Raw genomic sequence first — 27395 nt, forward strand, 5'->3', positions numbered from 1 at the left:
CTGGCCTTTATATAAGTAACGATCAAGATAACACTGTGTCAATATGATGCAGTGCCCTATGCACCATTGTATGTGGATAAGGGTTAAAGAGAGAGAATAACTACTTTTATTGTTTTGATTAATTTATTTGGAATATTTTCGATTTAAGATTGTATTGTTGTAAAAATTTTATAATTAAAATGATTTGGCAAACAAATTCGTTTTTAGTTTTTCTTTTCTTATAAAGGTCATCTCATTCTTACCGTTCCTTCTGGTGGAAGAGCTAAGATGCCATTAGGCCCTCAACAACAAAAACGCGCTCTCCAAAAGAAATAATTAAAATATAAAAATTGGCGCAAATGAAATTGATTAATTAAAAATGATTTTACAAAATAAACTTTTAAAAGGATAATTCAAAAACGTATTTCATAATCAATAGGTATGTTCCAAAATTTCTTTGGAGTGAAAATACCCTATTTTAGAATTTCGAATTCGTCAAACTCTCGTGTGCGGTGAGGTTTAAATAAAACATGTGACGATAGATTGCTGCACATGGGCGTTTTCTGCTTTCGGAATTCTGAATGTACAGAACTCATACAAAACTCTGTACTCGTATACATTTATTTTATTCGATTGAAAAATATTCTAAAAATTTTATTTGTGTAGGAAATTTTATCAACATCAATCTAAATTATGCATTCAGAAATCTGAAAGCGGAAAACCCCAGAGGAAAACTCCCGTGTGCTGACTACCCTACTGTATTGTGAAGTTTGTGAGGGTGTTTATCTGCGTCTATTTTCGGATCAGTGACTGATGGTGGCTAATCAAAATCTGCTTCTTCTATTTCTCTGATCTGTGAACAATTTCATAGCGATGATCAATATGTTGGAAATTTAATATATACTTAATATTTTCCCAGTTTAAAGCAAGTTCTCAGTTTTATCTCGTTTTTATATGAATCCTTTCGACGAACTTATTTAAAAATGAGATGGATATGGGGTGGTTTCAGCGCACAGCGACTAGCAGTGTATTTTATTTTTATATTATGGTTAAGCTCTTTGGGGGCTTTGCAAAATATAGATGACCCTTATAAGATTTTAGGCATAAATCGCCGAGCTAGTTTACAAGATATCAGAAGGGCTTATAAGCAACTAGCGAAAGAATGGTGAGTAAACAGACATTCTATTCATAAAAAAATATTGGCGTACTCAAATGTCAATTCACCCATTCTGGATCGCGTTCCTGGTTATTGTAGTTATTTTAATTCTCAAAATCAAAGGATGAATGAAACATAAAATCAAATATTCTTTTAATAACAAATATGCTAAAATAATAACATCTTTAGTACAGGCTATTGTTTGATCCCTTTATTTGCTCTCTTTAAGTGCCAAATATATCTATAAATCAAAAAAATAAATATAACCATTTATTACAATTTGTATCCCCATTACGCCGCTTAACTGCACGGGTAGACAATGAAGATGGACCACCACACTCATCTATTCTGACGTTCTCTACATCCATACAACCTATGGTTATGTAGACTTTTGATGCAACCTGATTTTAAGTTTGAATTGGTTGTTTCAAGTGTTTCTTGGCCATCCCAGTTCAGTTATCCCATTCACATTTCTCTTAAATACTGTAGTCATATCTCGCCATCCATTCACTCCACATATCTAAACCACTTTAACCTTTCCCTTCCGGTGCTAAAATAAAAACGCGCGTCTCGGTGTTGGGTAGTCACTACACAATAAAAAATTAGCGATTTTAAATAGGAAAAATACGGACATCAATAGCTAATCCCTTTAATTAATTATGAATGAAGTAAAAAATTATAATAATTTAGATTTATTTGCTGAAAACATTAAAAAACCATCTGGTAACGCTCACAGAACAAGAGGTCCACTCTTGTCGGGAGCCCAAGAGCTACTGCCGCCCGCTAGGCGCTAGCCAGAGAATATTGAGTGCACAGTGCAAGTATGCAAGAGTGAGATGCGAATATAGTGTCACGGTTCCCGCATACTCTTCACACGCTGTTTATACGCAAATTTGTTTCCAATATTCACAAAATACCTCCGATATACCCGATAAATTCTGATTATTATTAATATTATTTTTTAAATCAATGCGTAAATATGTTATGGAGGAATACCTAAAATTGATTATTTATTATACTTACTTGAGGAATACCTAAAATTTATTTAGTATTTATTACACTTATAGAGATATTGTTGGTTAAGAGAAGCAATGTGTACAAGGTACGCAACACCAGGAAGGGAGGGTTAAAGACTCTCTCTTAGTCTTTTCAACATTCCCTATCATTGCCTTTCATTATTTTTCGTCTTCGTTTTTAAGTATGTCATGAATGAAGAATGTGAAACACATCGCTCACTCCTTTCAAGAACGTCATAAATCAAAAATCGTCAATTTTCAGTTGTGCATGTTTTCGGCATGCCCAAAAAATGCACTATATCCCAGCAAAAAAGGCATATTTTTAACTTAATATTTACCCGCTACAGGGCAGAAAGTTTAATTATTTTTTAAAATATACTAAATATTTTTCAAATGGAGAAAAAACCTTTAGGCTTTACCTAAAAATATCTGTTGCACAGTAAAAAGTTCAGTAAGTGGCTTGATATTTATTTTTAATACTATTTTACTATTTTAATATATATTTTTTAACTTTAAAAATGTTCTCCTGAAAATCAAGTTTTTTAATTTATGACGTTCTTGAAAGGAGTGAGCGACATGTCACAATAGATTTTAAGAAATAGTGGTATTTACTAAGCAAAACTCAAATTAAACAATTCTACTTTACTTTATAATATTCTTTACAACCCCAATGCGCCAATTATATTTTGGAAAACTTACGTACCTTTCTGATCGTGATCTATCCACTCTTCAGGAGAGAAAACTTTCCATTTTTCAACGCATTATTATTCAGTAATTCCTTCATTGTCCAATGGCCTAATTATGGAAGCATTACAAACACACTAAAACCTGGACCAACATCACTAATTGGTTTTTGGTCGGTTGAAAGATATTGTTTTAAAGCAGTGAGCTCGCCAATGTATTGTACTTTTATTTTATGCAAGATATCTTACAAGCTAAATAAAAAATTTAAAATTATGTTTTCAGGTGATTTCCAATATGTAAAAATAATCCAGGGTTATACAAATAAAAAAAGGGTCTCTGCTAAATAAAAAAATTCTCAAACCAACAAAGAAGGCTGTTGTGAACTATAACAGCCTATGACAGGTCATAAGCCCTGTAAATACACAGACTTACATATTCTTCTTCGTCTATGTTGAGATATCAAAATCTATACAAAAAGTTCAAATAGATAAATGATTTCTTGAATGATTTTCGCAGATACTTTGTGGCACATTTTATAAACTTTATAAAATGAAACTACTTTGTTTTTAACCACTTTTTATTGGTACTTTTCTCCGACCGGTTTCGACAAGAACCTTGTCATCGTCAGGGTTAAACATGTAGTCCTAGTACATGTTTCACCCTAATGATGACAAGGCTCTTGTCGAAACCAGTTGGAGAAAAATACCAATAAAAAGTGGTTAAAAACAAAGTACTTTTATTTTATAAAGATAAATGATTACTTTAACATTTTTTTTTACAAAATGTTAGTAATATTAGTGTATAACGACTCACCAAGATTTTTTTGTCTACCGGTTTCGTGAAGACCCGTCTCTTTGTCAGGACAATCACAACAACAGCATGCAAACAATACTACACGTCACCACCATAGCACTATTCACACACTTACAACTACGCAAAATGTTGATCACATACGATTTTGGTTGACCCGAGGGCCAACATGCACTATAAATGATTACTTTATGATTCCAGGCATCCTGACAAAAATGAGGATCCCAATGCAGAGACTAAGTTTGTCGAGATCAAACAAGCTTACGAACTTTTGTCAGACTCTGAGAGAAGAAAAGCATATGACTTGCACGGTATTACTTCAGAGGACAGCACCATGTACAAGGAGAGGCATGACTACAGTCAGTATGGCCGCTTCAGGTATGTATTCTGTATTGTATACATATATTCTGTATTATATTGTACTCTGAGAGAAGAAAAGCATATGACTTGCACGGTATTACTTCAGAGGACAGCACCATGTACAAGGAGAGGCATGACTACAGTCAGTATGGCCGCTTCAGGTATGTATTCTGTATTGTATACATATATTCTGTATTATATTGTACTCTGAGAGAAGAAAAGCATATGACTTGCACGGTATTACTTCAGAGGACAGCACCATGTACAAGGAGAGGCATGACTACAGTCAGTATGGCCGCTTCAGGTGTGTATTCTGTATTGTATACATATATTCTGTATTATATTGTACTCTGAGAGAAGAAAAGCATATGACTTGCACGGTATTACTTCAGAGGACAGCACCATGTACAAGGAGAGGCATGACTACAGTCAGTATGGCCGCTTCAGGTATGTATTCTGTATTGTATACATATATTCTGTATTATATTGTACTCTGAGAGAAGAAAAGCATATGACTTGCACGGTATTACTTCAGAGGACAGCACCATGTACAAGGAGAGGCATGACTACAGTCAGTATGGCCGCTTCAGGTATGTATTCTGTATTGTATACATATATTCTGTATTATATTGTACTCTGAGAGAAGAAAAGCATATGACTTGCACGGTATTACTTCAGAGGACAGCACCATGTACAAGGAGAGGCATGACTACAGTCAGTATGGCCGCTTCAGGTGTGTATTCTGTATTGTATACATATATTCTGTATTATATTGTACTCTGAGAGAAGAAAAGCATATGACTTGCACGGTATTACTTCAGAGGACAGCACCATGTACAAGGAGAGGCATGACTACAGTCAGTATGGCCGCTTCAGGTATGTATTCTGTATTGTATACATATATTCTGTATTATATTGTACTCTGAGAGAAGAAAAGCATATGACTTGCACGGTATTACTTCAGAGGACAGCACCATGTACAAGGAGAGGCATGACTACAGTCAGTATGGCCGCTTCAGGTATGTATTCTGTATTGTATACATATATTCTGTATTATATTGTACTCTGAGAGAAGAAAAGCATATGACTTGCACGGTATTACTTCAGAGGACAGCACCATGTACAAGGAGAGGCATGACTACAGTCAGTATGGCCGCTTTAGGTATGTATTGTATTATATTCTGTATTGTGTTTATTTATTTTTTTATTTATTTATTTAATATAGTTACATTTTTAAGTACAGCATAATACAATATCTAAACATTTATACATATGGCAAACTTATAGTTTTAGATTCGCTGTGCCTCTCCAAAAAGAGACTGAGCTCTTGTGCTTGGAGAGGGACTTACACTTAAGGTTTAATGTTTTATATAATTAATGGTATAATAGTCTTTTTTGTATATTTTTTTAAAGATTTATATGTAATGGGCATTATTTTTTTTTCTTAAGAATTTTTATATCCTCTATTTTTTAAATTTCTTTAGGGAGTTTATTGAAATATTTAGTTCTCAAATATTGTCAATGTAAAACCCAAAGTTTTAGCAACATAGCTTGAAAACTAAGGTCTGTCATTGGTTGATAATGTAACTCCCCCAATCAGTTGGGCCTAAATATTATACAGATAGATTTTACACTCCATATAAAATAATTGTACATTATTTTATTCACAATTTTTTCATGTACTAATTAGTATTGCCATTGTTATTATGTATAACTAACCAAAGTACTTCAGTATTATGGAGTAAATTTACACAAGTGCCTACTCATGAAAATTTAAAAAAAAATTCACCTTAACAGCCATAAATGCAATATTCAATCAACTAGCAACATTTGCAACTGCCAAAATGTTCATATGATCTCTTTTGTTCTCATTCCATTTTCATACATATTTTCCACTCTTTTGTATGGCGTTTCATAGCACTTGTATACGAGCGACGCATTTTACCTCGTTCACTGTTATCATTAGTTTATATTGGACTAACAAGACTAACTTTCATCTTCTAGTCCTTATCCGCACTCAACGGTGCATAGGGCATTTTATCATATGGATACAGGTGTTATCTAAGATTATTAATAACACGACTGCAAGGTGTTTTTTTAAAACAGATAATTTGTTTTATAAATATGCACTCATAATGTATTTTATTTTGCAGAACTGACCCCTTTGAAGACATGTTTGGTGGAAGATTCCATTTCCAGGATCAAGACATCACAATATTTCATAAACTTTCAGTTACTACTAAGTAAGAATTTATTTTATTGGTGTTTTATTTATTTTATTTTTTTTTTTACTTAGATAACTACGAGATAACTCGTAGATTGCGTTCTTTGCTAGGACGCCGACTATGAGTTATCTTGTACTGTGTATTATTTGCCATATTCGTGCAGCTACAATAAAATTCCTAGTATATCAGTGCTAATATGGATAAATAGATAGATGGTATGGATAGGCTTCTGGAAAAAAAAAACAAAATATAATGCTGGGTTACATGAACAGAAAATTTATTAATAAATAAACAAAAAATATAACTATAAAAAAATTCTTCAAAATCAAGAAGTAAAAGTATATTTTTATTGTAAATGAAATTGTCTTTTTAGACTGGAATTCTGAAAAATTCCGTGGCAGTCAACGTGTTAAGGTGGTGACTGACCGGAGCATTTCGTCGTAACGTAACATGTTACGATGCGAGCATTCGTATAGTCGGTACAGCGAGCCGAGCGCTCCATCCATAGTTTTGGATGCTCACTGATGCTCGCCGCGAGTGATGTTACGATGTTACGTTATGACGAAATGCTCCGGTCTGTCACCACCCTTAAATAAAAATACAGTAAATATTGTTAGATGATTAAGGGATGTGGCAACGTAGTATTCTCATACTTATATATTTTACCATAAACTCTTTATTTACAAAGTATTCAAATGCACTCCACCGACAAGACTCATTACGTGGCTTGGTGGGTAATATGTTGAAAGATATTTACAGTATGAAATACTTTGAAATTAAAAATGATGGCTTTTTAATCATTTGAATTCTATTGAAATCTGAAAAATGGAAAATTGAAATCGGCATTTTTGGGGATATATTGTGAATGATACAGTGACTTAGAGACGCCTTGTGTAGGCCATATTCTCCACCTGGGGAGCGAACATGCAAAAAAAAAGATGAAGAATTGTATCTAGAACAAGAGCTTTTTATCCTGATCCGTTTCCAAGGTGTGTTCCTCCCCCGCAGGCACTTTGAGCACAAGCTGGTGGAGAAGAGCAGCCGCTCGGTGGTGCTGGTGCTGTTCTACTCGGACTGGTGCATGGAATGCGTGCGCGCGGCGCCCGCGTGGCGGCGCCTGCTAGAGGCACTGCGGCCGCGCGGCGTGGTGCTGGCCACGGTGCACGCGGGCCACGAGCCGCTGCTGGCGCGCCAGCTCGGCCTCTCTGGCCTGCCCGGCCTCGTGGCGCTCGTCAACCGGAGGGCCTACCTCTACAGGGAGAACACACTCTCCGTGCAGAAGGTTGTCGGTGAGAACATTTTTTTATTATTTAACCCATTTCACCACTAATAAAGATGACATATAATTAAAATATAACTTTGTTTTGAAATCGCTATAAATATTTTATTATAACTTAATTATAATGTCTACCGGATTACAAACATGCAACAGAGGACTTAAATTACATTACTTAGACAGAATTCATTATAGAAATTGAAAAAGCAATTAATAATATTTAAGTTTTGTACTGACATTTCTTGGTGGAACACCTTTGTAATTTTTCCCACATAAATTTTATTTGACCAGCAACTGGGTTTTGTCGTAACGTCTGATGATGTCGAACCAGTCTGATGATGTTAGTTACGACTAAACCCGGTTACTGGTCAAATAAAATTAATGTAGGAAAAATTACATAGTTGTTATTTTATTCTATGTCAATATAAACGACTTCTATGTGGAGAAGCCTAGATTTGTGAACAAGGATTTGAACGCATCGAAAATGTTGTAAATAATTGATAGATTACGATTCTGGCAACATTATATATCTACATGTAAATTATATCCTTGTTTAATTTTACAGAATTTATCAAATCCAAGATGCCTTATAAATTGGTGAAACCAATAACGGACGAAAACGTAGACAGTTTCCTTGCCGGATGGGAGGACAACAAGGTCAGAGGGCTGATCCTGGAAGACAAACCATCCGTGAGGTTACGCTACCTGCTCGCCGCGTACCACTTCCGGGACCGAGTTTCTTTTGGGTGAGTCAACACGCAACTGACATATTCTAAAGTGTACCGATGTTCTGCATTAGGGGATATTTTGGCAGTGCCCACAAACATGCTCTTAACAAATGTGAAAAGCGGGTATCATGCGACAGTGCAAGTCAATTTGGTGTTAGAATTTCATGAAAATACAATATATCCACAAATAATACTGATATCACTCTTGCCCCAGTGAGATATTGGACCTTTCAACATGTTAATAATAATTCTGTTCTGGGTTGCCAGGTGTTTGGCCTTTTTTTATGGAGGTACGTAAATCAATACAGAATTTCATTTATCTGTCTACACCAATGGTGCACAGAATTTGCCTTCTTTCAATTAACTCCTATTGTTTAATTACATGAAGGAATTTTGTAATGCGGCAGGTGATTTTTTGATATGAAGTCTTTTAAGCACAGAAATTAATACATATATAATGTCAAGAGAACTCAGATGGAAGAAGACCACCTGGAAGATCTCCAAAGCGATGGCGTAACAGCTGGCATTCCATGTCAGAATAGATGGATAATGGAACAGACAGATCTGAGGATCTATAGGAAGAAGAAGTGTAATCTAAGGTGACACCATTTTGCAGGTTTGTGGACCTCAGTGCCCCCAACACGGAGAAGCTGCGAACACGTTACTCAGTGCAGTCGGGACTGGACACAGTGATGTTGTTCCGGGAAGAGTGGAGTCGCCCCGCGGCCTCTGTGAGCATGGCCGACATACCCACCACCACCCTACACCAGGTCATATCTGACAACCAGCTGCTCACTCTGCCCAGGCTTTCGTCCCAGGTAAACACAAACGTTTTTTACTTAATTTTTAATATAATTATTTATCATATTTAATATGTAGTACTAAGATTTGACTAGCATATTTAAAGAATACTTATATTTACTTACTACGTTTAAAGAAGACTTATATTTCATTATATTCAAACAGCATTGAGATTTGAAAACCTGTAAACACCGCCAGCGACAATTCAAATTATTTGAACCAGTCCTACCGGCGCTTAACAAAAGAATCCCCATTATGCGTGTGGACGGCAGTGTTAGTACTAACAATATTTTGAATACAGTGCCAGCTTGCTAATCCGAACACTCTGTAATCCAAATGATTCTCTGTTCTGTTCATAGTGAGCAATTCATGCCAGTTAAGAAAAATTCCACCTTCTAAACCCTTGAAAGCTTTCAACATAGCCATCAACTAGGCTAAAGAAGGTATCCAGAACACTGAGGAATTTATGGTTTTGAGGCAAATGTATGATTTAGCCCTCTAACACCGGTTAGGTTTGTCGGTTCAAAAGAAAATATCTGATTCTGCGGAGATCTGCCATTAATTTTTGGTTGTGTCAACACAGTTTGATAATGTCGTCGTAAAGCAAAACAGCTGTCGCAACAATAATTGAATTTAGCAGAATCATAAATAGTGCTGTGATTTATGTGTTAATAATAATAATGGAATGCAGGGTATACTATTGAAAGCTGTCCCACCGCATGCCCAGATCTAAAACAGAAGCATCTAGGCTTCCTGACACTATGCTCTTGCTAAGCAATTTTTTATTTTTTTTAAACTAAGTTCCGAAATTTATTGAAAATGTGAAACAATATAAAATTGTATCCCGATTGTACTGTGAATTTACATTTAAAAGCTTTCAATATACCTGTCACTGCTAATCTAAATAAATACAAGATTGTAAGTCCATTCCCAAATTTTCTAGAAGTACCCCAGTGTGGGCAGTGAAAAGGATTAGTGTTTAGTTCAATTAGTCAGCTAGATCCGATTCCGACTCGACGATGGCCGGTACACAGACACCCACAACCCCGACCAGCACAGTAGACAGACACGGAACAGTGCCAAGACGTTTACAGAGAATGGTCAGTCATCGCGTTTCCACTCAACCATTCAACCATTATTCATCGACACTATTTCTGATTTGCAGGGTATACTGGAGACGGTGTGCCCGGCGGAGTGGCAGGGCGGCCGGCGCCGGCTGTGCGCCGTGCTGCTGTCCCGCGAGGGCGGCGAGCACGAGGCCGCGCGCTCGCGCCTGCGCCGCTACGCCGCCGCCACTGCGCTGCCGCCCGATCGCGTCCGCTTCGCGCATCTCTACCTGGACGCGCAGCCCCAGTTCGTGGAGGCGCTCTCCTCCTCGGGTAACTGACTCATGACTTACAAATACAATCAAACTCGTTCATCAAAAACATAAAAAACCAGAATTAATAAAATATATTTCAATATTTAAAAAGAAAAATTAATAAGAGAAATATTTGTGTTTTTATTATTTACAAATATACTTCAATTTCATACTATTTCTGTGAGCCTAAGCGGATCATTATAAGAAATAGGTATCAAATTGTGGTAGAGGGGTTCGATTCGACTTCGAGTCCGCGACACTAACCACGGGACCACAACCCGACACAGGTAATGCGAAGATTTTTTTTATACGTAAACGGAAGTTTAGTAAAAAAAAAGAAAGAACAGTAAAAAAAAATTATGAGCCAAACATAGTTGTAAAAAAGAGCAGAGGAAGACTGAGGAAATCTTGAGCATCATCAGGTATATCAAAAATTTAAAGCCGTTTCTGTCAGGAGTCGAAATAATCGGCGGATATGCACGAGGAGATGCATGAATCTGGAAGAGGCGAAGAATGTTTGCAAAGGCAGAGTAGTGTGGCGTTCTATTCTCTCTGCCTACCCCTACTGCGAAGCAGCGTGATCGTTAGTTATTATAATATAATTTTACAGGAATTATATTTCACAGAACAAGGTTTACAGGAAATATTTTTTTTAAAACAATTATGATAAAAACTACAACATGAAGACAGGGTCTAACCTAATCATTCAGTGATTGATTAAACCTTGCCAGATCTTAACACATTTCAGATGGAAAGGGTATTTCTACCAGTTCGGTTGATCGATGCTTAAAGACGGCAAAGGTATTTTTACCTTCCGCGCTGGCCTTATTTCAAAGGCAGTAAAGAAGGAATTATCCAATATTTTTATATGAATATTATGTACCGATCTCTGCATTAAGGTCTTAACTATATGTACATAATTATCAAATCCCTTTACCAGCGGTTCGCAGACGTAAAAATACCCAAAATGTGTTAACAGATAGAGTATGGGGTTCTATTCTCTTTTCTTCTTCCAGGCTACATCCCAACTTATCGTCTTTGTAGACTCTCCTCGTTCTCAGGTTGTAGGTCCCTCTGTCATGGACAACATCACCTAGACCATGTCTTCGAACCATGTTTTCTCTTTACAGCACTCATGAATTTATTGGTCTTTTGAGGAAGATCTGTTTCTATTGCCTGGTTTACGACATGCTCGGGTTCTCTGCGTCCTATAACCCATACCATCTCAAATGTCTTTCCTCTACGCCCAGGCTTCCACGAATGCGTGAACTCTTTATTTTGTCTCTAATATCTTTTCTTTTCTATTAACGTTTTATTCTCTTTGCATTCATAAAAAAATATTTGTCATAAATTAGAATATGACTTCCTCGACAGCCGGCGACGTCGCCAAGGAGCCCTCGTGGGCGGAACTGCGCATCGTGATCATCTGGCGGCGCGACGAGTCCCGCGTGCGGCACGAGTGGCTGCCGGAGCGCTGGGAGGGCGAGGAGGCCGCGGGGGGTGGGGGCGCCGAGGGCCGCGCGCTGGGCGGGGAGGGGGCGCGCGCCAACCGGACAATGAAGCAGCTGGCCGACACGCTGCGCCGCCTGCTGCGCCCCACCGAGGTCATGTCCTACGAGGCTGTCGTCAAGGTGACGAAAATATTCAAATTTTCGTTAAAAACAAATTTCCTTTTGTTATATGGATGAAAGGTCAATTGGTTCGGTGCCACAAGCGCGTTAACTCATTCTCCAATTCCGTGCTCGCCAGGCCGGCCACACAAAATAAGTTTGAGCTTGTTGCAAGCCAATATCAAATACAATAGCAGTATTTTTAAATTAGAATATGTATAAAGAAACATTTACTTTTTTAATTAATGTTTTACTTAGTAAATACCACTATTTCTTAAAATCTACTGTGATGCATGTTGCGATACAGTCCGCATCATTTTCAAACACCACGAATCAATAAATGAAAACATTTACTTATTAGGAAGATCAGGAAATACCGATATTATCAAGCTACAGTCAGCTTTCTAAAAGCTTTCACATTTTTGTTGAAAAAATTCACGCCCTGCTTGGTACGGCTGTATTAATACCTTCCGGCATTGAAAGGGTTAAACGATGTATAAAGGCATTCGTCTAACTGTTCAGGAGCTGGTGGACGAGCACACGGCGGGCACGTGGGGCCGCATGCTGGAAGCCGTCAGCATGATGCTGGAGTACGCGGCCGACTCGATGCGCAAGGACACGCTACTGCCCGTGCTCTCCGTGCTGGCCACTATCCTGCTCATCTTGGCTGCAGGCTACCTCATGGCGCACCTCGTGTAAGGACACACTCATATCTGTAACACATCATCCCCCGCCATCTGCAGTTGGCCACACACAATGACGAGAAGCTCCACATGCTGCTATCCAGCATGACCATCGCTTAGAGCGGCACACTGGTGTACCGTGATGATTAACTGGTGTGCCCCGGAAAAAGGTCTAGTTTTGTGAAAATAACACAATTGCTCCAAATTTTGATTGCCTGTGCTCAGTTAAGTAGGCTCACATTCCACATTAAACATAATATCATAGTCGTACAGGAGAAAGTGACCAACTAACTCAACGTAAAATGTTCAGGAGGGCCATTAAAGTCATTTTTGCTTGACAAGAAAATAAAAATCAATGCTGTTAGTCATTTTTAACAAGTCTATATATTATACTTCCAAGTTTAAATCCTTGGGGATTTTTTTCAGGGCAATATTAAGCTAGTAAGATATCAAATAGTCAATGATCACGTTTTTGTAAACAATGCACTTGGTCACTTTCTCCTGTATGACTACGATATGTTAAATATGTTCCCATAATATGGTAAATATGCACCTCTGAAATTTCTTCATTTGATAGGTGTACCTTGAATAGAAAAAGTTTGCGGAACACTGGCTTAGAGAGGTATCCTGCCCAATGCGGCCATGCTCCAACTCACGAAGACCAAGCAGAAGGTGCAATAATATGGCTGCTTCACTTTCCCCTTCCCCAGACTCTTTTTAAAAAAAAATTTTTATCTATTATATTCATATCATAATTCACATCTGTGTAAGCGCCCTTGAAGTAGTATTTTACGAAAATGGTGCTATATAAATTATCCAAAATTATTATTATCAGTATACATGAACAAGAATATGGAAGTCTATTTACAGGGCTTGCGATGGCACTCTATCCATGATTGACAAATACACTACTCAAATTCAAGTCATATTTATGCATCAATTGACTTTTTTTACATATTCCTCGGCACCATCTATGGTTGTGTTTTAGGGTTTTTTTTAATTATCAGAAACATTTGTGAAATGTCTGCAAGATAAAGAGACGCTTGAAAACATCAAGGGATCTTGGGCCATTTGTAAATTTTACGGCGGACAATATTCTTGTATATTTTTCATTAATTTCCGGCTGAGGCTGAGGCTGAGGCCTTCAGTACCCTCCTATTTAAAACTATACTAGATAGCGGTCAGTATGAGACATCGTGTCTTTGTCAACATGCAGTTATTTTGCATCGTTGTTGTAAATTTTACAATAATCCCGTATTAGCGTGAGTTGGTTTTCGAGCAAGTTTACTGTTGTTTTCTTTTGTACGAAGTGGTTTAGCCGATTTTTCCCGAATGCGTGAGGGTGTTGAAACTGTAGAAGAAATAGGCAAACCACCAATTTTTCAAAACTATAATTAAACTAAAGTTGGCTTAGTTTAATTGTCCGTTCTATGGTATGGTGAATATGGCCCGCACGAACTCCTTTGTGATGTATTGTACAAATATATATAGATAGATAGATTAAGTCGCCATCTTCAAACATTTGTGAGGATCTTACCCTTATTCTCAATATACCAAAAGATGTTGCAAAAAAATGCTATAAGAGAAAAAGTGAAAAACTATTAATAAATTATTGTTTTCTGTGACAGTCGCTTGGAAGAGGAGTCCATTCAGCGCCGCAAGATGGAGAAGCCGTCCAACGGGAGTGCGGACAAGGCGTCACAAAACAACAATAATGGATCTCCCACCGTTCCCCGGAGCACTCTCTCCACCCAGTCCGAGCTCAAACTACACGAGCTCCGAGCCGAGAAATACAACGGACTCGTCAGGTCAGTCATGACTCTATTAATAATAACTGAGCACTTTATAGGCGTCACAAAACAACAATAATGGATCTCACCGTTCCCCGGAGCACTCTCTCCACCCAGTCCTAGCTCAAACTACACGAGCTCCGAGCCGAGAAATACAATGGACTCGTCAGGTCAGTCGTGACTCTAATAATTTTAACTGAGCACTCTATAATTCTATACATTCAATTGATTAGTCATAATTAGTCATGTACATATTAAATATGATATGACTATACTCAGCGGAACTGCGGGATGCCGGACTGACCTGGTAGGAAGCCAAGGAGATGTCGGCCATATGCTCCACCTAGGGAGCGAACAAGGAAAGAGAAGAAGAAATATGATATATCTAGGAATGTCATGACTAAAATGTGGGTAGTCATCTAGCCATTCAATTATATTAAATATATTGTTTTTTTTTTAACTTTCAGAATTATCCCTCGCAAGTTTCATTTGTCTCATGTTTTTAACGTCAGTAAATCAATTAATGGATGTATTTGTTTTTGTTATTCAGATTACTGAAACCCGGTTGCCGTACGATAGTCCTACTGGTAGATCAACAGTCCCGAACTCAGTTACTCACCATGTTCCACAAGACCGTCTGGCCTTATAGAAAGTAAGCCAACTGATTCTAATAAAAAAGGAGCATAATAAAACCTTGATATAATGACTCATTAGGGGGAGAGAATGTCCGTTAAAGCCAAAAGTCCATTGTATAAAAATAGGTTTAAAATAAATCGAAAAACTTGTTTTTGAAAATGTGATAACTTTATTTAGATATAAATAAACAATACAAAACATAAACAAAATCGTGAATGGGGATATTGGCCAGCATGGCAGACACCAGTGTGTTGCGTCGAAACCTATGCATTATTATAATTTTTCACAAAAATAGCACTTTAAAATTATAAATTATCTAAGATTATTATTAAGTAGTATTGTCCGCCTCCGTAGGTCAGCACGCTCGACTACCGTACTGGAGGTCCCGGATTCAATTCCCAGGTCAAATAAATATAAGTGATTTTTCACTCTAATATTTATTCAATATTACCCTGGACTAGTACCTGAAGCAAAGGGCTGATCACCTTTCCTTCGTGTATTAGTGATCAAGTTAACATTGCGTTTATATGAGTTATGTACCATCAGGTGCGGATAAGGGTTTGAAGATGAAGAGCATGTTTATTTTTGTGTACAACATTTTTAATGCTATCAATTTTCATATAAGTTTGGCCCGTATAATTGGATGATTCAGTTCTGATATACGTAATCTTGGTTAGAAACAAGACGCTGCAGTTTGCTCACCTGGACGTGGACCGGCACGTGAGCTGGTACCGCCACCTGCTGCAGCTGTCCCTGCCCGAGCCGCGGGAGCTGCGGATCAACCCGCGCAACTGTGTGGGCACCGTGGTGGCCCTCAACGGCCACCGCAAGTACTTCTGCATGTTCCACGCCAAGCACCCGGAGACCACCAAGGGTTCCAAGGTTCGTCAAAAACCCATTTCCCTAATTTTCCTCACCAGCATAATTAGAGTATCTTGTCAAATTTGCCGCATATGTATATGCCGTGCATATGTAATGCCATCAGCAGTGCGATTAGAGGTTAGCAGTGCAATTAGTATTCACATTATTAAGTTGAAAAATATGTATGTTTTCTTAACCTGTTAACTGGGTGGGACATATAAATACGTCAAACGTAAACAATATGGCAACGGGTAGGACATATGAATACGTCCTGTAAGTATATGTTGCGTCCTGGAACGGGAGGGACCTATATTTTCAAACAACAAAGGAAATCAGTCATCCATACATGTATTGACATGAATTCTTTTCTATTTGTTTGCAATTTTGTATTTCCCTTTGTGATTTATATATAAATAAATGAAAAATATATATTTCACAGTCTTTTCATATATTTTAAGTATAAATAAAATATATGAACTTACGTCCACCGGGCGTGACATACTGACACGTCCTTGTGAAAGAGTTTGCAACAGCTTAGTTAAAAAGTGAACTCCCTGGTTAACTTTGTTTTCAGGTCAAAAGGAGGTGGCTTCAATGCTATACAAACGATACATTAATAAATCGCTCACCAATTTCACCTTCTTTGTGAACAATAAATTTCTACAAATCTTTTAATCTATCTCAAAATGCAAGTCAACAGGTGTCTTCTTTTTATATATTTATTCTTTATTCAAATCAAAATTCATTATTTTTGCTTGCAGAGGATGGCCCGCATGACTCGTCGGCTGGGCGGCGGGGGCACCGCTGACCCCGAGGCTGGCGCGTTCATGGGCTTCCACAGCTCCTCCTCCTCGGACAGCGACAGCGCGGCCGGCCTGCCCATCCTGCAGGGCTCCCTGCTGGTCGGCCTCGACAACTGGCTGGACCGCCTCTTCGAGGGCACCACGCACCGCTACTACGTCAACTACTGGCCCGACTTCACCACCAAGTAGGGCCCTCCTGGCAGCCATACCCCCCTGGCACTTTGCGTCACCTTTCTCAACAAGTTAAATAAAGAGAAAAGCAGTTTATAAATCTAAGATCTTTAAACTTTTAATGGAGAGACCCTTGTACCTCCTTGGCATTTTGTGTCACCATTCTCAAATAAGAGAAACTCAATTTTTTAACGTAGTATTCTGGGAACCCGCTGGAAATCGTCATATCTTCCTGGCATTCTGTACCTTAACAGTTTGATTACAAAAGTTCAATCCATTATAATAATTTAGGATTTTCAAAGTACAGTACTAGAAATACAGTAATCCCTCATTATCCATGCTTCGTTTTACCATAACACTGCAAATCATGAGAATAAAACCTTCTATCTGTATCAATACGCTGTTTGGTTACGGTCTTTAGCCTTTCTTTGTAAATGAGAATAAAAGACAATATAGAATTGTGTTCTGTGCAATTTCAATTTCTAATATAAAAAAAATATATTTTTTGATCAATATAACTGGTCAATATAAATATGGTCTTTGATCAATATAACAAATTATTGTATTACAAAAGGTAAGCCAAAAAAACTTGTCGATTCAATTCAAGAAAGTGGATGGTACTGTGAGGAGATAAGCTTATTTACTAAGATAAAAATATTTTAATATTTAAACAAATTCATGTCTCTTTTTTTCAAGTTCACACTTCATCATAGGGCTTCCATAAACTTTGAATCCCTCTCTTACATCATTATATTTGCCTTCCCTAGTTTATTTATTACAAAGCATAAGCGTGACTCGTGAGATAAGCGCTTCAAAAATCACAAAAAATATTTGCACTCGTAAGATTTTTTGCCATGGATAAAAAGGAATTACTGTATATGAACTTACCTTTCAGTATCAAGTTGAGTCTAAAGTTATGATTTAGATTCTAAGTACATTAACATGTATGTAAGCTATATCCGAACAAAGTGGTATTCTCATCATGGACATATTGTTGACCATTTAAAAAGATGACACAACATAAAATTTTGTAAAATTGGTAATTTTTGTTACACACCCTGGTACGATGGTCAGAGATATCAATATAAATTTGTTAAAAAAGGTATGTGTAAATGGAGAAAAGTAAATAGAAATGAATTTTCTTATTTGGATAAATAAATAAAATACATATTGTCACTGTATCTGTATATCTGTTGGTTGAAATCAATTTTATCTATATGTTTACGTGCAATTTTAATATCTTAATTAAAGATAATTTTTCTTTTGATTGATTAATTTTCGTAAGATAGACATACTCTACTTTTTTTTAATGCACTTTATTTCATTATTATTACCATTATCAAATTAAAAATCTAACTAAAAATATTGATTTGAAGTCACTATACATGATGGTATGTATTTTATTGTTACGTATTACATTTCCCATCAGGAATGATAGAACTTTAAAATAAAATAAAACAACTGCATAATACTTTATTACGTTGACTGATAAAATACCCTAATAAAAATAATCCAGAGGTGTTTATAACTCTTCCTTCAAATGTCAATCATATCTTGATATGGTGATACGTGTCATCCAAATCCACGTCTTCACTTCTTCTTTCAGTAATAAAAAATCAGTTAACATAAACCAATAATTTTTACCTTTCACGGTAACGCTTATTCCTTTGTCATTTAAAAAAAGTTTCAGACTGAAATGCACCTCATTAGAAAAGGTGATTTTTTCATAACATCAGTTTGAATCACCTTCCATTTGCCTATTCAACGGAACTCTCAAAACAACTTTGGACAATTTCCAAAAACACAAATGAAAGCAGATGTGAAACATAAGATGTCAAAGGTCTTTCATTCCTGTTGGGAAGATTTTTAAGAGTTGACTTATTCAATACTCTAGTTATTGTTTCTCAAAAACTCTTATTTTGTTTCTCAATTAATTCAAACAATCATTTGAATTCTAAAGTTCCGGTTTCTACATGTAAGGGATTAGTAAAAAAAATGAGTACTCTGCATGTTTAAGTTAAGCTTCAGTGAAACTTTCTAGGTGGATTAGTTCAAATTGCAATACGTAATGTTTAAATACTAGAAATGTATACTTGACAGCGATACCAAATACCTTTTTATACTGTTTTCCGGTCACTGTATGAATAGTAGTAATACATATAAACTGGAAATTGTCAAGATCAAATTAGGGACCAAGAAAGACGGTAATTACCTTAAAAAGTTTCACTGGATTTATAATGACACTATTCTTAACATACCTTAAATTAGAATAATTATAGTAAATTGAGTTAACTCTAAAACCTTGTACACAGTATGCTATAATATTACGTAATAAATTTCTATGTTAACTTTCCCCTATCGAAGACTCGCTTAGCGGCTCAAATTTTAAAATACAAAGCATTTTTCCTTTATAAATTCTTTTATTAGCTGACTTTATAAACATGGCAGATCATAGCATTTCCCATTTCGGATAATTCTCACTTAACCACCTCTCTCACTTAGACAGACTAAGTTATCAACCGGGAAAAGGCACTCAGTTCAAGGTGTCTGAGGGAATAAAAGCGGGTCGGTTAAGTGAGGACTTCCTGTATTTTTTTTATTCTTGTTATGTTAATCGGATGACAAATAATTATACAGAGAGATATAGTCTCTCTCGCGTGTGCGTTTATTATATTTGCATACTAGCATTTACAGTGTCATAACTGCAAATATGCATGTATTCTCATTTAGATAAAATATCTGTAGTTGTGACCCTATAACTGCCAGTTCGAGTTATGTTATACTTTAAAATGTTGCATTATTATTAGAAAGAAGAAAAAAAAAATATGTGTATTGAATTTTGTAAATGTTGTATATGTTGAGAATTGTACCTTGAAATGTTTTTAATTCATGTGAATTTGTGATCAGTTGATGTTGTTTAATATTTATTAGTAAAAATATGTTATTTGAATGAGCGATTAGATGTTTGATTCTGTTGATTTATGTCTGAACTGGAAAGTATTTGATTCTTGTATATTGAATATAAATAAATTATTACTATCTTATTAACCATATGTATGTTAGTATGTATGTCTCTCAGATTCACCCTTGTGTCTTCAATTTGTTACATCATTTACTTGGTATTTTTATGTTATTTATTTTATATGTAGATGTCACCTAGATAAAACCAAAATATTATACAAAAATAATCACATTAAATTCATTATCATTTTGATTGAATGATATGAGGTTTCGTCAGTGATTATGTTAATGTATAATGTAATGATGATAATGTTAAATGTAGAGAAATTTTAGCTGCACTTTATACAAAATATTTACATTTTTCCAAATTTATAACTAAATTTAGTTTTAACGACATAATCAAAAGTAGCGCTTATAAAACTTGCCGTAATTAAGCATTAGAGCCATACTTCCGAGAGATATTCAAATATAACCTAAATTAAGAAGAATATAGCTTTAAAATAAATACTTCCTTCTTTATTACTAAGGCACTCGCTGCTACCTTTTATTTACTTAATTTGTAAATCACAGAGTTTATCGGACATCACTAAATACCAAATATTAGAACTAATCATTTTATACATCGCCCTCCTAATACATATTTCACATATACTATAACATACCAGCTTTCAATTTGATAGTCTTTTTTAGTAAATGTATATACTACGGCAGATATCTAATGATGAAGATATTGATTGCCAATTTCAAGTAGTATTCATAAATGAAAAATTTTAATTACCGATTACAAATTGTAACTAAAGAATGTACATGGTTATGGATCTCCGACCTGAAGTCTGTAGTTAGGAGGGCGGGATGTGAGGAATACTGGAGCTGAATATTCTAGTCTAAATATGTTACAGTGTTTGTATTTCTAGTCAGAAGGGATTTGTGATAAGATCGTGAATATTTAATATTATCCTTTAATCTATCTACATTCAAATGTTTCTACACTCTTATGATTGTATTCTATTCTTACTTCTTCTCGCAAATGATGTAAGGATCTTGAACAAATAAAGATAATAAATAAATATGTAAATGAATAAATAATTAATTGAATAAATAAATAAACACTTTAAACCAAGATGCATTTTATTTCAATCACTGAATATTCTTACCTCAACTGAATTTGATACAAAATAAGAAAACTATGTAATCAATGGAATTTATGTAATTACGGTCATACGAATAGTTATGCAAAACATAGAATAGCTAATATATTATATGTATGTGTTTATTGTAACAAAATATGACTAAGCATTCTTTCTTTCTTCTTCTTTGAACCCTTATTAGCACCCAACGGTGCATAGACCACAGCATCATAGCGAAGCAGTGTTATCTTGATTGTTAATTACATGAAGGCAAGGTGATCAGCCCAGCGCTTCTTGTGCCAGTCCAGGGTGATATTATATAAATATGAGAGTGAAAATCACCCATATTTGTTTTGACCCCCCTGGGAATCGAACCTGGGACCTCCAGCCCGGTAGCTAAACGCGCTGACCGCTACACTACGGAGGTAGACTAGGTATTACAAGCCAGAATAAAATAATTATTGTATTAACTAATCCTCTACTATTGTTTTTTAATTAGAATTTTAATAAATATTGTTTTCATAAATAAGTTCTTTTGACCACCGCAACAAATCAACGGGGTTTTAACTCAAATATGACCTTATGAAGGTAAGTCAGGTGATCATTCCTATTTTTTTTTTTTTAAACGTAAATATGACGCTTCTATAGAATGACTGCAAAGACAATGCTGATTTTAAAAAGACAGCAGAGATATTCTCGCCTTTTTATGAAATGACTGGAGCTACATTGGAAAACTGTGAAACCTAATTTACTTAGAAGTTCCTTCGAACAGAAATATATTTGAGAAAATAATTTAAAAACATCAACTTCAAAACAAACGTCACTTCATAAATAAAATGCCACACAATATACTGAAGGAAATATAGTTGTCGCATAGGTAATATACCAATCTATTTTGGTTTTATAGAAAAATATTTCTATAAAACCAAAATAGAAAATGAATTGATTTAACATAATAACTTTATATGTTTCATCTTAATTCAAATTAAATTTTACAATAAGTAAAAATGATTAGCATGATTTCAAATATCAGTGTTGTCATTGAAGTGAATCTGTCCAGAGAGTGTAAATGTTATTTAGAAATAGCTTTCAAGGTTACCACTCACATTTACAAATGGATTCGAGTCACACTTGAAAAAAATAAATATGTATTTTAGACACAGTTACCAAACTACACTCATATTGATTTATCGTATTAGCGAAGTACGATGCTATTCAATATTTTACAGAGAAAATGTGTAACTAAAGGCTATGTGATATAATGGTAGGGACCGACTGGAGCCATTTTTGGCGTAACGTAACACGTTACAATGCGAGCATTCGTATAGTCAGTACAGCGAGCCGAGCGCTCCATCCATAGTTTTGGATGTTCGCCGCGAGCGATGTTACGACGTTACGTTACGACGAAATGCTCCGGTCAGTCCCTAACTTAAGAAATATCTTCTTATTTGTTCAAAGTATATACATATGAAATTAACAAATCATAAATTAATACTTGTCCGCCTCCATATAAGTGGTTGGCACGATTATCCTGAGTTCAATTCTCAGGAAGGTAAAAATGAATATAGATTTATTACTTTGATATTTATTTAACATTACCTGAAGCGCAAGACTTACCTTCATGTAATTAACGATTTCCATACCATATGCACCATTGGGTGCGCATTAGAATAAGATGGAAGGAATTTGTTATTACGACTACAACATAAATAAACTCACTTCAGATTCACTGATAATAAAAATAAAACAAATAATATACATCTTGCACAGATTTGGCCTTGAAATCAAAAGATCACATTTTTTTCACAGAACAATATATTTCATTTTATATTAATAAATCGTTTAACAAAAAGAGGTAAAGTACACTTGATTCTACAATAATAATCCCGAAAAAGCTTAAAACATAAAAGCAGTCGTTCTACTTTTGTTTTTTACCTGAAGGTATTTCAGCGGAGTCTGGATCATTTATTTTGCCTTCCTTTAAAGTGGAGGATTTAAACATTTCATTAACACTAACTTCGCAGCTCGAATATGCCATTCCGATCCCGATACCAGCACCCATCAACAGGGGCCATCTTCGTCTCCCGAAGAACAGCAGGGAAAATACAGCACCGAGAGCGGTTCCACCACCTTAAATTAATATCAAAATTAGCGCTTTTATACATTCTGAAACCATACTAAAAATTTATCTGTAAAGTTTAATTTTACCTAATTTAATGACTCCGTCCGTAAGACATTTGTCGAATTTTCTACCGAGGATATCTTCGGAATTGACAGCCATCGTGGCTGAAACTGAATACACAAAGGTTAATTCTAAATACTTTATTGATATTTATCACAATATATCACAAATAATTGCATAAAATACATTATCGAACGAAAAATAACCTTCAATTTTTCATAAATATGGCCCCGGTTATGTCACAGTCTGACAACTAGGATGCTTCTATTGGTAAGTCCGTAAACATGGGTTATCAAAGGAAATAATTGTCTATGAGTAAATACATCAGTATCCCATTTTTTTTTAATTATTGGAAAAATAAAACATTGCAACATTGAATATTAAATGTCATAAAAAAAAGATACTTCTTTTTCTATGCACCAAAAACAAATTGATAAAGCAAAACATAACCTACAATTACCACCAATATTTTATTTAAAAAATATTTATTATGGTTCGGTTTAAAAACAGGTATTATGTTTTGATAAATAATTAGTATTCTTATCTCCATCGAGATGGTCTCGAAAAGTAGATTATTAATTCATGTTTTTATATAGTAAAGTTTATATTCATTTAAATATATGTGATACAATTGTGGAAATTAAAGTGTGATAATTTAATAATTTTTTTTTTGAAAAGGAGCGATAAAATGGCGCCAGATAGCGATGAGACACTATCCTTATACCATATGTCTCGTAGGGGTAGATATATGAAATATTGTAGGAGGAATGGATAAGATATATGAATTGATCAAAAGTTTAAAAAGCAATACTTTAGATACTGTAGAACGGGGCTACTTGAACATTGATGTGTTACTTGAGCCCAGTACAAAAAAATATTTAGATCGTGGAAGTATCATGACAATAAGTGTCACCTGTCAGGGAAACAATGAATCTTGTCGATACGTTCATTATTGTAGACCAAATACAGATTTAATTTTTTTTTATTCTGGGCAGTAACACATCAAAGTTCTAGTAGCCCCGTTCTATGGTACTGCGGAGATCAACCGCAATAAGCTTGTATTGTATTCTGGATTATCAGATTCAGAACGGACAGGTCAGGAGGTCAGGATGGTGCTCTCACATAGAATGGTGGTGTTTGAAAGCTAATGCATTTATTAGTGAGATTCTTAAGATCTTGAAATCACAAGCGATTCCATTGAATAAGGAGTACCAATAATATCTTATTATTAATCATCGTACATAAAAGGCCAAAGTACTCAACCTTTCTTTTCCTTAAGTGTCTTTAACTTCTCTTACTTTTTCCAAGCGTCGTAAAACATCTTCATTTTGAAGTCTCTCAACACATGATGTTTCGATCATTGCTCTATAGCACCACATTTCGGGTGCTTAAATCTTCTTTGCGTAGCTTGGGTGAGTGTCCAGCTTTTCACGCCCTAGAGAAGCACTGAAAATATGTAGCATCGCAAAATTCTAATGTGTAGATTAAGCTCAAAGCTTCTATTACTAAGTAGGTTAAACAGTTTTCTTATAATAGATTATCATATATAATTTTATGCGTAAGATAAATACTTTATTGCAATACTTATTTAATTTTCAGGTACTTTGTAATTGAAATAAACGTCCCAGGAAAACCGGAAAATGCACCATTTCCATTGAAACCGTATTCATTCCATAATGCTATTACTAAAAAAGTACAACAGATGCATGGGGATTTCGGATCAGCAGCTATAAAATCTGGATTTACAACTAAATATTGCAATGAGAAAACCAAAATAGCTCTGGTGAAAGTTAGACATGGACCCCACAGGATATTAGCTAGCTCGTTGCCATTTGTAAATGCCATCGAAGGGAAGAATATATTTCTCAGAACTTTGTATATGGGAGCCACAATGAAACAGTGCTTTAAATTTATCCAAATTTATCAGCGGAAACGATTGATTGAGGTTTTTTCTACGCTCAAGTCAGATGCTGAAAAGGAATCTTATAAAGCAGCAATAACGGAATTAATTGTTACTGATGTAGAAATGACCTAACTCATGGTGCCTTCCTAGCATATTTAAAATAATTATCCAATGGTGGAGTGAAAAAAACATGCAAACTTTTTTTTAAATCATTAAATACCAGCTGCATTTTTTCAACAACAATAAAAAACTGTATAAGTGAGCTGTTTTTTATGGCCTTACAATTTTCGCTGGAAACCATTTTTTATTTTATTTATTAAACATTTTGTATTCTTAAATAAAATTATACTTAAATACATCTTTTTCAATTAATTTTCTATGCCTCAAGACTAACCAAATAATTCTTAAAATGTACATAGTTAGTATAGTGGTAATTTATAAGTACATGAAGGAAAATATGAGTCAGATGCATACCCTTTTCTCCAACTGCAGATTGTATATATCATCAAACCCATCTTTCTTTTCACCTTACTGGAAAACTTATTAGAGCCTTAATCGTCCCATGGGAGAATATTGTTCTTCAAGGCAGAGATGAATGGTTCAATTTCCACTCTTGTCACATTTGACTATTTTTAAACAGCCAATAAATTTAATATACCAGAAAATAGCCATACAAATTTAAATATTTGTGTATAAAAATGGTAAAGCTTCCTTTCATTATAACTATATGAAAACATTTAGCATATCAGCATGGTGCAGATATTACATTTATTAATATTTTATTTAAAACAAATTAATTTTTTAAATAAATTTTGGAATGGCTCTTCTTTTTTCTATTGAGCAGTAGGAACTTTGTCAAACTAGAGTAAGACCCTAAATATTGAAATATATTTTATTAATTCTGGTTTCTTATGTTTTCGATGAATGAGTTTGATTGTATTTGTAAGTCATGGAGTCATGGCGAGAGAATGATCCCTACACCTTTCGAAGTGGAGACATTGTATGGTATATGGATGGATCGAAAAAAGATGGTCGGGCAGGCTCTGGAATCTTTGGGGTCCACCCCAGACAGAACAAACTTGTCTGGGAGAATACGCCGCTGTTTTTCAGGCTAAAATGAGCGCAATCATGGCCGATCATACTATAGCAAAAAGATCTACATCCTCTCGGACAGCCAGGCGGCGCTTAAGGCTCTATGCTCCGTTGATATAAGATCTAAACTAATCTATGAATGCATAGAAGCTCTAAACCGCCTGGGCGAGGTAAACGCGGTAAGGCTGGTTTGGGTGCACGGGCATTGTGGTGTCATGGGCAACGAGGCTGCCGATAAACTTGCAAGAACTGGTGCTGAGAGGCCAGTACTGGCCAGGCCTCTACTGGACTCCGAGAAGGTGAAGCTCCTACCACCAAAACAGGTCGTGAGTTACATGACACACGTAGGTCTTGGCAGTGAGCTGTAATACAGAGGGAGGTCACAATAGACCTAATATGGTCGCTATGACATAAGGGATGCAAGATCCTTTGACCTCAAAAAAAAACCCTATTACCGCTATTTTATTATTATGTGGTAGTATTGGGAATCCACAAAGTCTCTGAAAATGTGCTGGATTTTTATATTTTCATAAGAATTATTTTACGATCGATATCATAACAGTATTAGTTCATATGTAAATATTTACATGACCCCGTTTAATGTTGTTATATGGTATTTAGCATTGTGACTTATTAGAACGTGTCCTTTGCCAACGCTAACTAATTTTCCTCTGCGTAAACCGAGGTCTTACTATTCAATAAACAAAAGTTTATTCTTGCGAATACCATTTCTTCAAGATAACTTCGCAATAACCCTATTCAGATAGCTAGAATAGAAATTTGTTTTTATTTTATATTATTCAGTTGGTTCCCTAATTTTCGTATTAGTCTATGTAAGAATAGGACTAATAGAAAAAGATGACGTATGTTAAACAACATAAAAAAAGTTTATCCACGCTCGTGTCATGGAAACACTGCTCACCCGCACTTCACTCTCAGTTTTCCGACTTCGACTGACGACTCAGCTGACTGAATACTTAGCCCCAAGCTCCGACTCCTCTCTGAGTCCTTCTGACTCCTTGCTTCCCACTGAATGAACTTTTTTTTTTACCAAAATACGTATTTTTCATAAATATTTTGGACACGTATTTATGAATTGTATAACGTAAGAAAATATTTTTTAAATTTAGGTAGGTATATTCAAAAGTTCTTATTTACTTTTTGAATATTTTTCAATTATT

General features: G+C 35.5%; 3 protein-coding genes across 10 annotated transcripts; 2 read left to right on the top strand and 1 right to left on the bottom strand.

Moving 5' to 3' along the window:
- Positions 1–781: 781 nt before the first annotated feature.
- On the top strand, positions 782–18071 carry l(3)80Fg (dnaJ homolog subfamily C member 16 l(3)80Fg). Of its 4 annotated transcripts, XM_088259538.1 has the most exons (13): positions 782–1144; positions 3847–4023; positions 6159–6248; positions 7239–7519; positions 8072–8252; positions 8851–9052; positions 10201–10414; positions 11770–12026; positions 12528–12700; positions 14317–14496; positions 15029–15130; positions 15792–15996; positions 16737–18071. In XM_088259538.1, the coding sequence occupies exons 1-13, from the start codon at positions 963–965 to the stop codon at positions 16965–16967; spliced, it is 2475 nt and encodes an 824-aa protein (XP_088115664.1). In that variant the 5' UTR covers positions 782–962; the 3' UTR covers positions 16968–18071. The 4 variants fall into 4 exon arrangements, with proteins under 4 accessions (XP_088115664.1, XP_088115665.1, XP_088115666.1 ...); XM_088259539.1 differs by lacking the exons at positions 782–1144; positions 3847–4023 and adding an exon at positions 4807–5024; XM_088259540.1 differs by lacking the exons at positions 782–1144; positions 3847–4023 and adding an exon at positions 5065–5167.
- A 4744-nt stretch (positions 18072–22815) lies between these two features.
- LOC148309722 (MICOS complex subunit Mic10-like) lies at positions 22816–27278 on the bottom strand. 5 transcript variants are annotated; one of them, XM_088259555.1, is made up of 4 exons: positions 25597–25885; positions 24483–24654; positions 23246–23329; positions 22816–23167 (listed from the first exon to the last, which is right to left on the bottom strand). In XM_088259555.1, the coding sequence occupies exons 3-4, from the start codon at positions 23316–23318 to the stop codon at positions 22956–22958; spliced, it is 285 nt and encodes a 94-aa protein (XP_088115681.1). In that variant the 5' UTR covers positions 23319–23329; positions 24483–24654; positions 25597–25885; the 3' UTR covers positions 22816–22955. The 5 variants fall into 5 exon arrangements, with proteins under 5 accessions (XP_088115681.1, XP_088115680.1, XP_088115682.1 ...); XM_088259554.1 differs by having other exon boundaries at positions 24483–24665; XM_088259556.1 differs by lacking the exons at positions 24483–24654; positions 25597–25885 and adding an exon at positions 27137–27278.
- On the top strand, positions 23594–25476 carry Pop5 (POP5 ribonuclease P/MRP subunit). Its single transcript, XM_088259550.1, has 2 exons — positions 23594–23729; positions 24819–25476. The coding sequence occupies exons 1-2, from the start codon at positions 23710–23712 to the stop codon at positions 25252–25254; spliced, it is 456 nt and encodes a 151-aa protein (XP_088115676.1). The 5' UTR covers positions 23594–23709; the 3' UTR covers positions 25255–25476.
- Positions 27279–27395: the final 117 nt, after the last annotated feature.

The sequence above is a fragment of the Brachycentrus maculatus genome, unplaced genomic scaffold (genome assembly GCF_059751285.1).
Source record: "Brachycentrus maculatus isolate JH-2025_06_01 unplaced genomic scaffold, ASM5975128v1 h1tg000118l, whole genome shotgun sequence".
NCBI lineage: Eukaryota > Metazoa > Arthropoda > Insecta > Trichoptera > Brachycentridae > Brachycentrus > Brachycentrus maculatus.

Excerpts from the sequence above, each read along its gene's own strand:
- Pop5 (XM_088259550.1), top strand. The coding sequence starts at position 23,710 with ATGGTTCGGTTTAAAAACAG. Across the intron at positions 23,730-24,818 it reads ATGGTTCGGTTTAAAAACAG|GTACTTTGTAATTGAAATAA; the intron begins GTATTATGTTTT and ends TTTAATTTTCAG.
- LOC148309722 (XM_088259556.1), bottom strand. The coding sequence starts at position 23,318 with ATGGCTGTCAATTCCGAAGATATCCTCGGTAGAAAATTCGACAAATGT. Across the intron at positions 23,168-23,245 it reads GGACGGAGTCATTAAATTAG|GTGGTGGAACCGCTCTCGGT; the intron begins GTAAAATTAAAC and ends TATTAATTTAAG.